This window comes from Anabas testudineus, chromosome 12 (genome assembly GCF_900324465.2).
Source record: "Anabas testudineus chromosome 12, fAnaTes1.2, whole genome shotgun sequence".
Classification (NCBI taxonomy): domain Eukaryota; kingdom Metazoa; phylum Chordata; class Actinopteri; order Anabantiformes; family Anabantidae; genus Anabas; species Anabas testudineus.
Window position 1 is genome coordinate 2,687,318 of NC_046621.1, and position 12,291 is coordinate 2,699,608.

Consider the following 12,291-nt stretch of genomic DNA (forward strand, 5'->3'; position numbering starts at 1 on the left):
GTGACTTCAGGGGTGGTTTGACAGATTGACCGCATTCGTCACATTCCCCGGTCGCTTTAATTGCCCTGGCATCTGCTTGGCTTCCTCGTTGCCCCCCCCCCCCCCCCCCCCCTCCTCCCCTCCTTCTCCTCTCGGGGATCATGCTCCCAGGTCAGATCGCTGGCCTTTAGGGTCGCACAGTAATCACGGGGCTGGAGATAATGCTCAGTCCACCCTGGTGTTAAGAAAACACACTGTGTATGCGTTTGCAGTCACCCATGACCCATGCTCACACACACTCACTTTACTCTCTCTTACACACACACATTCTTTAACTAATCGTAGAGTAGCCACCCTCCTTTCTTTCCCTCCCTCTCTCTTTCTTTCTTCACCTTCAGGCTCCCTCTCTGCCTGCAGTAAGGGTTTCAGTGTGGCCTCCTGATTTGCGAGTCTATTCTTGTTTAGCCTCTTAGCAAAGAGGATACAAAAGCTGTGCCACTTTTAGCACGGAGGCAAAGAGTTCATGCAGCTACACAGACCACCACAGTGCCCATGTATGCAGATGTGCAAATGCAGATGTGTCATGTTTAGTGATACAGGAGATAGTAAAAGTACAAAAACTGAGGTAAAAGTGCAAATACTTGTCTAAATAGGTACTTTACTGCAAGTACATCTTCAAAAGTGCATACTGAATACAAATTAGTACAAAAGTACAAGTTTGAGGAACTTAAACTTTCGACTCTTAGGTTCTGGGGCCGTAGTTCGACCCCAGTAAAACGTCCCTGGTCAGGGGAAGGTCCAGCAGCATGGGTCTAATTTAAACTGAACGACAAGTTTGGTGGTGTTGTTGATAACGTGGATGTAAAAGTTTGGTCCAGATTTGTTCCACATGTCTCATAAATAAGGTTTCTGCAGAAATTGAACGTATTCTAGTCTTGTTAAGTTTAATTCGTTTACAGATTCACAGAGGGAACCACAGTAAAGATCTGATTTCTAACTGTTTACTGTGACAAATCATCAACAATCACTTCGTCTAATCAGAAATTAGCAAACGTTGGAGGCTGCGCATCAGTGAAACAAAACATTTTAAAAGAACAAAATATCTCTTGGAACTCATTATAAGCACTTTATCTTCTGGCAGCTGCTTCATCCATAATAACACCAACATTTATTAGTTTGGAAGTAAAGATGGAGTTAGTGGAGTAAAAAGTACAAGATTTCCCTCTGAACTGCAGTAAAGTAACAAAATGTACTTCTACTACCTCAGTTGACTGATACCATCTAACTTGCTTGTAATTAATTTAAAGGGCCAGTTCACTCACGTTACAACAGAATTGTTGTAAACTATTGGCAGTTGCCATTCACCTGTTTTATGTGAGTGGAAATAGAAATGTGGAAAAAGTGTAAAAGTTGGTTTATTGATGAAACACAAATGTGACAAATGTGTTTTTCAGAAAAGTCTTTTCCAGTCTTTTGCTGTGTGTCAACTTTTTAAAGTGTTGCTGGCATCAAATTCAAAATGAGCAACTATTTTAACTCCATAACTCCAGCTGTTATCTGGGTATTAAAAAGGAAACATGCATTAGTTTAGCATTTTTATCTTTTGACTTTTAATGAAATTTAATTAAACATGTCCTAAATGTGAATTGAAAGACTATTGCGGATACAGTGAAGAAGCTAATGTCGCTACATTGCTAAATTAAATCCCATTTACCTCCATTATATTTGAGCAGATGCAGGAATCACACATGAAACCAAAACTGTCTCCATGGCTCAGTACAACAAGAAAAAAGTGAGACAATATCTGTTGACCCTTTCAGTGTTGTGAAGAATTTTTATAGCTCTTCCTCTTTACAACAACATAATTAAAATGCTCTTACCTACACATGCATGAATGAACAGCCCCAAACACCCAAACGCACAAACACACCTGCTTTTGGCTGTCATATGATCCACTCTCTAGTCACCTGTAGATGTAATCTGCAAAGAATTGCCTCCTGTCTCCCTGTGTGACCTGTCAGGCTTTTGGAAAAAGGACCTGTGACACCTGGATCGTGGAGAGGTTTTAACAATATCACTCTCTCCTTTCCCTTTCTTTCTCCCCACTCTACCTCCTTTAAAATGAGGAAAACACTTATATTTTCTGACAGGTTTCCCTTGGGGCAGAGTGTTGGTGAGGGGTTCTTATATTCTCCTGCTTGGCTCGGGTTTTAGTCGATCCCTTGTTACATGTTCAGTTGAAACATATAGTCCTAACCCTCGTCTAGACATTTTCCAGCAGTCGCTGCAGTTCGCAAGAAATATGAAAAGAGCCGTCTAGCCAGGTGACTCTGTAGCTCATGGATTGTCTTTAAGCACGGCTGTAAACAGGTGATCATATGTGTGGAATCCCACTTTTATGACCCCGTGTTTGTACGTTTGTCTGGCATGCGTGCGTTTTTGTGTCCAGGCTTGGCCTCGGTGGCTGGAATGTGCGAGCCCGAGAGGAGCTGCAGCATCAATGAAGACATCGGCCTCGGTTCTGCGTTCACCATCGCACACGAGATCGGCCACAAGTGAGTTCTAAGGCGTTTAAGATCCTAATATGAAATATTAAATATAAATTTATATATAATTTTGAGTTTAAATATGTGAAGAGCTGCACCAATTGTTGATCAGGGTGAATTTGAATGGTCACTTAAAGGTTTAGAGTAATTTATTGGGATTGCATGGATATAACCTTACATATGAATTCATATAATTCATCTTACTTTAAATTGTTTTATGCTTTTTTCTGATATTGTGCAAAGAATTAAACAAAACTCAACTTTTATGACAAAAAATAATAATATTCACTGGTTCTTTCTTTCTGATTTCAGTGTTTTATGTATATAGTAAATTGTATATTTTTGGGCTGTGAATTCATGGTCAGACCAATTTTCCAACCTCTGTATTTAGTTTTGGGTATTATTCTGCTAACAGTTAGTTAAATTATAGGTTACAAAAACCAATCAAATCGCACAACTATGAATAAATGAATGAATAAACCTAAAAACCTTTTGACCATCATCATGTTCATTATTTAATCTACTTATTTTATCGGTATCATTCCCTTCATGATTGCCATCTTGTCACCTCCCATCCGTCTCTTGGACCACTTGGCTTTACAAAGTCGTGCTGCTCAGAGGACACATTCGTGACATCTTTAATGTTAATATTATGTCTATAAATATTGTTTTAGCAATAGCTGTTGCCTCCCTAAACAACTACCATCACCATCATCATCTTTATTTGTTCAATATTTACATTTTTAACCAAATACTGCAGTTTTTAACCTCTAAAATTAGTTATTCATGTTAACGAGTGATCATCCACATTTTATTTTTTTATCAAGCTGAAGTCAGATTCACAACTCGATTCTGACTTGAGTCCGAGTCATTCGAGTCCACAGATTCCTCCTTTTGTTTCCAGTCATTTTCCAACCTGTTATCACCTTCATGACTCTGAGCTCTAATAACTGCTCTTAAACTAAACTACACCAGACCTGCATGTTGCCCTCCCCACTCCCACCCCCAGCAGACGTCTTGAACTGTACCTCCACGTATTTCCTCATGCAAATGTCAGTGTCCACATACCTCTGGCTCTTTCTTCTTGAATATAAAGCAAAATAATGATGATCTATTAGTCTACGTATCCCTCCTGAGAGAGTTCAGCGAGATGGCCATTTCCTTTATTATGTCTCATGTCTGCTTCTGTTGTGCGTGCTGTTGTAAAAATAGTGTCTGCTTCTGGAGGACTGAAAAGCGGGGTTTCAACTGGCTGATTTATTTCTAGAGTAGGGTAAAATGTCATAAACGCCAGCCTTAGAAAAACAGGTTCAGACTGAGCGATGTGGTCAGGTTTGTTATATACATTAGACTTGATTTGTGCTCCTGGACTGTAAGGAAAAGTGAGCAGCTAAGTGATATCCTGCTGTAACATGAGATTTTCTCTCAAATCACATCCAGACAGATAAGAACTGAAGGATTTATTATTAAATTGATTTACTCTCAGCCCATAATGTAGATTAAAGCTGATTCTAAAGAACTGCAGTCTGTGGTGACTCTTCTTCACGGCCTGCTCAGACCTGCAGGTGGTGATTGACAGGCAGGCATCATTCAGAGTGGTGATTAAAACTTTTTTGTTCCTGCCGAGCTCCAGACAGGGTTTGACCCTTGACCTCTGCACACAGCTGTTTCAGAGCCGCTTAGCTCGAGCTTAACTGCCTCAGCCACTTGAGAGGATTCTCGGGTCCAACAACGTGGACTGTCCAAAGTAATTTAAAAGCCCTAATTACTTTTTTTTTCTGTGTTTCAGTTTTGGTATGAACCATGATGGGATCGGGAATTCTTGTGGCACCAAAGGCCACGAGACAGCAAAGCTGATGGCCGCTCACATAACCGCCAACACCAACCCTTTCTCCTGGTCTGCCTGCAGCAAAGACTACATCACCAGTTTTCTCGAGTAAGTGGATGATGGTTGTTCCCTGTGGGACTGTCTGAGTGTGTTTGGATTTGCTTGCACGTGAAAGTGTGTCTGCAGCAGAGAAAAAGGTGCATGCCTGTTTTCCTGCTCACTTGCAGCCTTCTCAATTTACAACCCTCTGCCACTGGCTGGGTCTTGTGGTGACCCGCTTGGCTGTCTTCTAGGCAGGTCCTCCTCTGCTTATTCGCGTCCGTTTCATCACAAAGACTCCTGCCAGACCTCCTTGTGGCTGTGTATAACCGGGTGCCGTCCACCCTTCCATCCTTGCACCACAAGGCGGGTGACATTAGAGCTCATGCGGTCATTGGTGGTGATGTGTAGGCCAGCTGCCTTCAACCGCTGCTCCACTGTTTAGTGAATACTCGAAGAAGACAAAAAACCTGGGGCACACAAATGAGCCGATGAGTAAAGCAGCGGTGTTTGGCTGAATAAGAGACTGGCACAGGTTTCTAGTTCTGAGTTGGACAAAGCCAAACAAAACATCTGGACTTCAGAGTCTGGCATGAACACATACCTGTGATCAAGAAACGACTCAATAAACTAAAATCTTCCACCTTCATCCCTGGACAGCATGGAGCTGAAGGTGCTTTAAGAGGAGGTGAAGTTAAATACAAGCTTTCTTGGATAAAGGAGGAAAATCTATCGAATATGAAATTAAAATACAAACAGCGGAAGAGTGAGGCAGCCTCACAGACTGAACTCGAAAGTAAATTATAAAAGTTCATCATACAGAATCTACTGTGGAAGAATACCAATCAAGTGGTTGGGATCGTTCTCTCTGATTAGAAACATGTTGCTATTGTGAACTGGTGCAAGTTGTGCACAGATCAACAGAGAACCAGTTCTCTTTGGGGGCAACAGACCTAAAAACACCCTGAAGCAAACCAACGCAGAATCACTACAACAGAAGAACAACAGACGAAAACAATGAAGATGGTGGATTGCATGTTACAGCTGCAGTGAGAGTTTAAATAGGGAATTTTTCAGATGACCGGGAAACACAAGTCTTCTTCATCATGCTTCTTCTTCTTTTGATATTTATTTGTGGTTGCAAAACAGCTGTTAGATGCAGTACCGCCACCTTCTGGATAATAGTGTTGCTTTTTTTTTTTGCTTTTTGCAGGTTTAGCGCACGCCCAGTCACAGTTCACATTAGGATGCATCTGGCTTTTGGTTTTTGCTGGAAACCAGAATCCTAGGTTCTGACCATGAGAGTTTCGTACAATGTTTTAGCTCATTGTTTTGATTTTGCAGCTGTATTATATTTATTTACTCACAGCTCTCTACAACATTATTTCCAGATGCAGCAAGCAGCTGTTTTAAGCAAAAAAAGCTGACATGAATGAAACTTCATGTCGGCCAAGTGGCCAAATGATGACCAGAGTTCATTTGCCTAAATTTAAACTTCAGGGATTCTCCCACATTTTTAAATGCAGCATGGGGCAACAAGTACGCTGCTGTGTCTGTGTGTTGGAGGCGTTCAAGGACAAAGTGTAGGTCACCTGTGTTTAGAAGCACAATATGAGCTTGTTTTCATTAAAAAAGATGGTGAAGTGAGAGGGGGTCAGAGGTCTCACTCAAGTGCAACAGAGGTACGATTGGAAGCGGCGTGTTTAGTATGGTTTTTTTATACTGCTGTGTAATATGTGTTAATATCTTGTCTATCTTGTCAATATCTTTGTTTGGCTTTATAGAAAAGAAGCATAAAAGCACATTGCTACCACTTAGTTATTGCACCCTGGATAATTGGGGCTATTCATTTAAGCTGCAGAGATGATTGCAATTATTATGTGTAACTGCTTCTAACTTTTCGTTTCCATCTTCCTACAGAGGACTTTTGTCTAGTTTAACAAAACCCTGTAGCTGTCAGAAATGGTCATCACTATGACCCTATTGTTAATTATAATATACAGAAATGTGGTGGAGTAGTGGTTGTATGCGTTGCATGTGTGTGTGCGTGTCTGTTTGTGTATTCATGTTTAGTTAGTGAGCGGCTGCGGCTGTCAGAAGATGTTTCCGGCTGAAAGCTGTTAGAGGACGGTTGGTGAACAGCACTTGTGACAGAGATGACAGTTTTATATGGCAGCTTCCAAGTGGGACACAAAGACCCACTTCTTTGATACTCCATCGTGTTTCCGTCCGTGTCAGGCTCAAGTGTGTGAGGATGGACTAACTCTCTAAAAGGAGAAACAGAGTTGTTAGTTTCTCTAAGCAGAATCCCCTCCTGCTTGGCTTATTATACGAACATTTGTGTGAGTCTGTTGCGTGAGTTTTATCTTTTCAATTTGCTTTTATTGCCTTCAGCCTTTATGTTTCTTACAAAAGGGGTTCTGTCTGTAAACTCTGATTGTCCTCCCATTTTCTGCCTCAATCAGAGTTTTGGATATCACACATGCTTCTCTCTGCCAAGTAAACAACTTTGGCTGCGGTGTTGGCCTAGATTCACCGTCCTGCTTGAGCAACATGTAGTGCTTTGTTTGGGGTTTTTAGGAATGGTTTATGAATGCACTCACAGGTCGGATCAGTTCACTTCTCTCATGTCTGCATTGCCAGTTGGTTATAAATGTTAAAAAGACAGTTCTCCGTTCCCAGACACCACATGTGCTGTTTAATTTGATATTAGATTTGTGTGACTAGTGCCTTATGATAATTGTTAGGTTAGCCTGATTTAATCACGGTCGGATTAAATCAGCGTAGTTAATATTTACACAAATGAGCGCTGTCAGAGTTCAAGAATCACTGATGTTCCTGCTTATTAGACATTACTTCCGCTCAGTATAATGAATTTGGCTGAATTCACTGGACAGGAAGCTTTTGCGACGATATCAAAGAATAACCTCTGTGTTCAAAGTTTGACTATTTTGTCTCTTTCCAAACTAATAAATAGTGAGCTCTGCCCTCAGTGCACAGGGAGTCTGGGTGTCTCAGAGGCCGCCTCTATGACGAGACGGTTCTCTAAGGAACAAGAGCCAAGAAATTGGATTATTCCATTCAGTGACTGAGAATAGAGCAGAGAGGACGGAAGGAAGAGTTTGCTCTTCTTCAAATGCTCCTTAAAATGAATTTTTATTTTCTACACTCAGTGAAACCAAACTGCGTTCACGGCATGTTGTTGTTTTATTTTGTTCAGCATTGTCCAGAAATTCAGAAGTGACTGATGATGATCAAATACAGACACAAAATGAACCAAATCAGAATTTCAAAATGATCTTAAACACACAATAATGAGCACATATATATAATATATAACCAAAAAAAAATAGACTGAACATATATACATAGTGATCTAAAATACAGGAAAGTATGTGAAGATGAAATTCGTTATTATCTTTATATCTTTATGTCTATTTGTCATGTTATATGAACACCACCACCTGCGTACGTTGTGTTAGTCGTGAGAGTTTCTAGGACATGGTTTATGTAGAAATGATCTACAATAGGAGCTTTTAAACATTTCACACACCATAGTGAATATCTCAAAACCTGGACACACTAACCCAAATGCATGGTTAAATATCACTTGTAAGGACCAGAAAATATGTTGTTGAACTAAATGTATAATGTGCCTTCAGTTTCAGTCTTCAGTCCTCTATTGTCTTGTATTCTATGCCCACGCTTTATTCTTTTCTAACACAAAGCCTGGCTCTACGTTATTGTTGTTACCCAGCCCACTTTTCCTTTCGAGGGATGGGAAGCATTCCACCGCACGTTGCAGCTGCCGCAGCTGGAAAAGGACACAGTGTTATAGTAAATAGTCGTAGTAATATTTTGTTTGAGTGAATCCTCTGACTCAGAGAGGATGAAATACATCTGTGAATGCATATTGGCACTTGTCTTTAGCATGATTTTAGTCTCTTACGGTCAAAAGAATAAAATATTTTATTTTCTTGGCTCTTGTAGATGGAACCAGAAAGCATCCTCACATCAACACAGATAATTAACAAGCCCGGCATCACGTTTACTCACGTTAAACAGTTGCATCAGCAGGAGAAACTGTTTTTTCTTCTTGGCTCATGTTTTTTTTTAGGATATAAAACTGTGTGAGTTCTTTGTTAGTGCATATTTCTATCTGACAAAACAGACTAAACATAATCCTAGGCCTGGACAAATGACCCATAGCTCACTCCAGATTTTTCTCCTCCTTTCCCTGCTCTGTCATTTTATTGGCTCCACTGTGGGTTCAGTCTAAGCAGTGACACAGAGAGCAGCCGAGCACAGAGCTATATAATCAACGAGCGTTGGTGTTTTAAGACAGTCAGATCAGCCCGCCCCCTTCGCCTCTGGAAAAAAATTGTGTGCTTGTGCTTCACTTGCTTTGATGAGGAGGTGTTGATGTGTGATATCAACATTAATTACATGTCATTTTAGATCTTTGACAAGCTTCCTATGGTGGTAGATTGGTGGTAAAATTAAATGAGTCAAAGAACACCGGAGATGATGGAGGGGGGGAGTTTAATGGTCCAGTCCTGGCACTTTAAACTCTCAGTGTAGAAAGGTTCCTTTGTGTAAGAAACAATCCTATTGTGGGTTTGTTTTTTTGACAGCTCAGGTCGGGGGACGTGCCTGGACAATGAACCTCTGAAACGAGACTTCCTGTACCCAACGATGGCCCCGGGGCAGGTGTACGACGCCGACGAGCAGTGTCGCTTCCTTTACGGAGCCTCTTCACGCCAGTGCAAGTATGGGGTAAGAAACCAGCATCTTCCCATGGACTCTTTAAAGTCCTTTTATATCATAACACCAACACCTTTTTGGAAGGAGAGTAGGGAGCACATTATCCGACAAGTATGAAAGTCAGTAACATCCCCAAAACATACTCAAACACGTGGAGTGTGGCAGAATGTCTAATGTCCAGAGACGAGCGGTGACGAATCTATTGTTTATGCATTAATTAGTTGGTGAACTGATTAAACCGTTGGTCCTAAACAATAGTAAATTAAATATTTTGCTGATGTCACATTTTATGTTCTTTATATATTAAGGTTTCTGCAGAAATCTAACGTGCAGATTCATGTGCAGATTCAAGATAGAGAGCCTACTCCAAGTATTTCCTTGAAAAGTCATAAATATTTATTTAATTTGTGATTTAAACTGCAAATAAATGTTCAATTTCAGGATTATAATATATATTAAGCATCTGCATTTACAAAATAGCTAAACCTGTCAAACAGAGTGAATGTAGTGGAGTAAGAAGTACAATATTGCCCCTTGTAATGCCAAAGTAGTAAAATTAATACTGAATGGAAATATGCAAGTGAAGTGAAATCGTGTCACATCAGTACTAAAATACAGATGTAAAACGAGGTAGTGGCTTTAAAGAAGAGATGACAAATATGTTCTAATGTCAACTGAAGCAAACTAAATGGTTACAGATATAAAGTCACAAATTTCACATTCAAGAAGCTACGATCACATCATATTTGAAATAATACTGTTAATTATTACATGAACTAATCTGATGATAATCTGCTAATTGACGAGTTCCATGCATTGAGAGAGACGGGTTATACATTTGGGGAAAAAGGTGTTAGATGAGAACTAGCAAATGTGTTGAGCTGAGATGTCGACGTTAGTGCTGAAAGATCGTTTTCAATACTGCTGAAGTTGGATCTGTGCATCCTTTATTTGAAGATATAAACACGATGAAAGCAGGGTTTATATTTCCTAGTTTAGATAACAGAGAGGTAAATACGCGAGGAAGATAACTGTTTTATTATTGTCTGGCAACTTAAGCTGGTTCGAAGGTGTCTGTCCACACATTGCCTTATTTTTCTTTTTAATATATAAACTTCCCAGACAAAGAGCTGAGGGATTGAAGTCAGCACTCCCCTCATCAGGTCCTTTGGGCTGTAATGATAATGATTAACCCCCCTCCTTGTCCAAGTAATGAGAAAACCTCAAGTGACACAGGCAGTGAAAGACAAGTAACAACCACACATTAAAAAGGGCGGTTGAAAGAATCCTCAGAGATTTAATGAACAATAACGTGATATTCATTTGCATTACATAAATATTTGGGCACATGATGGATAAAAGGGGGGCAGAGATTAGCTGAGATCATAGAGTTATTTCATTTCATTGAAAGAAATATCTGACAGCAGATTATAACAGGCCCCAAATCAAGCCCTGTTATTTTGGCTCCTAAGCTCATAATTGTGGTTTTAGATCAGCATGAAAGACACACATTTATGAGCAGAGTGGATTCCAGCAGTGATTCAACAGAGCTAAATTTCTGATCTATTTCATGCAGCCATCTGTGAAAGAGATGCTCTGTGCGACCGCTTACAGGACAGGCACAACCACAGAAATGGATGAAACGCCTAATGAATGGAAGAGTGTGGTTTCTGAAGCGAAGCTCAGCCATAACCTGTTGAACTTTTCTCTGTTTACATGACTATTTGTTTTATTTTTATTTTCTAGCAGGACTGTACTGCGAAAAGAATACAGAACAGAACAGTGACAGGAAAACAAAGATATAAGGAAAGAGTAAAAGAGGAAATAACTGATCCACATGGTTTCCAAAACCTGGATCATAGATTTTTGTATATGTAAATATGTTCTAGGTCAGACATGTTGGTAGATGTTGTAGAAGAGTCGTACTTACAGTCAGTATAGTTCATCAATAATATGCATTCAGAACTCCTTTCTGCTTTTTCACCTTTTATGAATACGGTCTTGCTAACTTCTATCTTCCTCTTCTCTCCTCTTCCTTCACCTGTACAGATACCTTTAGCAGTAGAAAAACTATACATGTACTTTAGTAAAAAACAAGTGGTACCCACCGATGAAATATTAAATAAATACTCACAGCGTTTGTGATGAATGATGAAGTTGTTTGTTCGTGCAAACTAGATGTGAGGATTGATATTAAATTTGGCTGCGTTGTTTTAGAGCTTTAGTGCAGGTGGGTCATTGTTGACTATTAGGACAGGGGGAGTACACAGAATCCTAAGACCACACAAGGGTTAAGAAAGTACCACTGTTATACTCAGGCGGCCTGTCAGGAACAGTGCTGGTCCTCCACGTGTGAGGCGTTAAAGGATAGTAGAGAGTGTAGGTCATCTGTGTGTTAGAGGTATTTAGAGCCCAATAGCATATTTAGGAAAACATAATTAATTTAGTTCTGTACTTTGTTTTCCTGTAAAGGAATATTACCCTCAACCTTGGCTGTATTCTGAATTCACAGCTGCCAATCCAGATACGCAGCGTTTTCTAAACCTTAGTGATGCTGGACCGAAGCTATGGACCAACCTTTGGTATACAGCACCATTTATATATATATATATACTAGATTAGCATTCTTCTTTGGTGCCCTCACCTTTTTTATTGCCAGCTCTTTTAAATCCCTCAAGCCCATCTCCATGTTGGAGAAGGCCTGAGCCACTGACCTTTGAGCAGGGCTGAGACAGTGTGCGAGGCAGTGGGCCGGCTTATTGAAACCAGCTGGCAGAGGGGTGTCTCTGCGACCGGAGAGTGGCGGTTTGCTGCTTTATTTAATCTGGATAGGTTCAGGGAGCTGCTGGGCTGTAGCATATTTACTGACCCCGGGGGTCAGAATCTATGCGCGAGATAATAACTCTTTTTCATGGGTCTGCTCTTCTGCTGTACACAGTTGTCCTGTAAAACCTTTGAAGTCGAGATGCGAGATGACCCAGTTCAGTTTAATGGGAAATCTAATGCAAGGTTGTGCAGAGTCGTCCTTGTAACATGTGTTCACTTTATGGTTTTATTTATTTGGGGGCAACTTAGTACTGTCTTCCCACTACTTCTCTCACATACACACTCCCTTCCGCTAGTAATCTAAATGGA

General features: G+C 40.4%; 1 protein-coding gene across 1 annotated transcript in view; it reads left to right on the forward strand.

Annotated features, from left to right (window-relative positions):
- Positions 1-12,291, forward strand: part of adamts6 (ADAM metallopeptidase with thrombospondin type 1 motif, 6) — a 53,711-nt gene that overhangs the window by 11,657 nt on the left and 29,763 nt on the right. Inside the window, exons 9-11 of the mRNA XM_026353695.1 lie at positions 2,429-2,534; positions 4,315-4,461; positions 9,027-9,168. Of these exons, the coding sequence (XP_026209480.1) occupies positions 2,429-2,534; positions 4,315-4,461; positions 9,027-9,168 (395 nt within the window). The remainder of the gene's footprint in view (positions 1-2,428; positions 2,535-4,314; positions 4,462-9,026; positions 9,169-12,291) is intronic.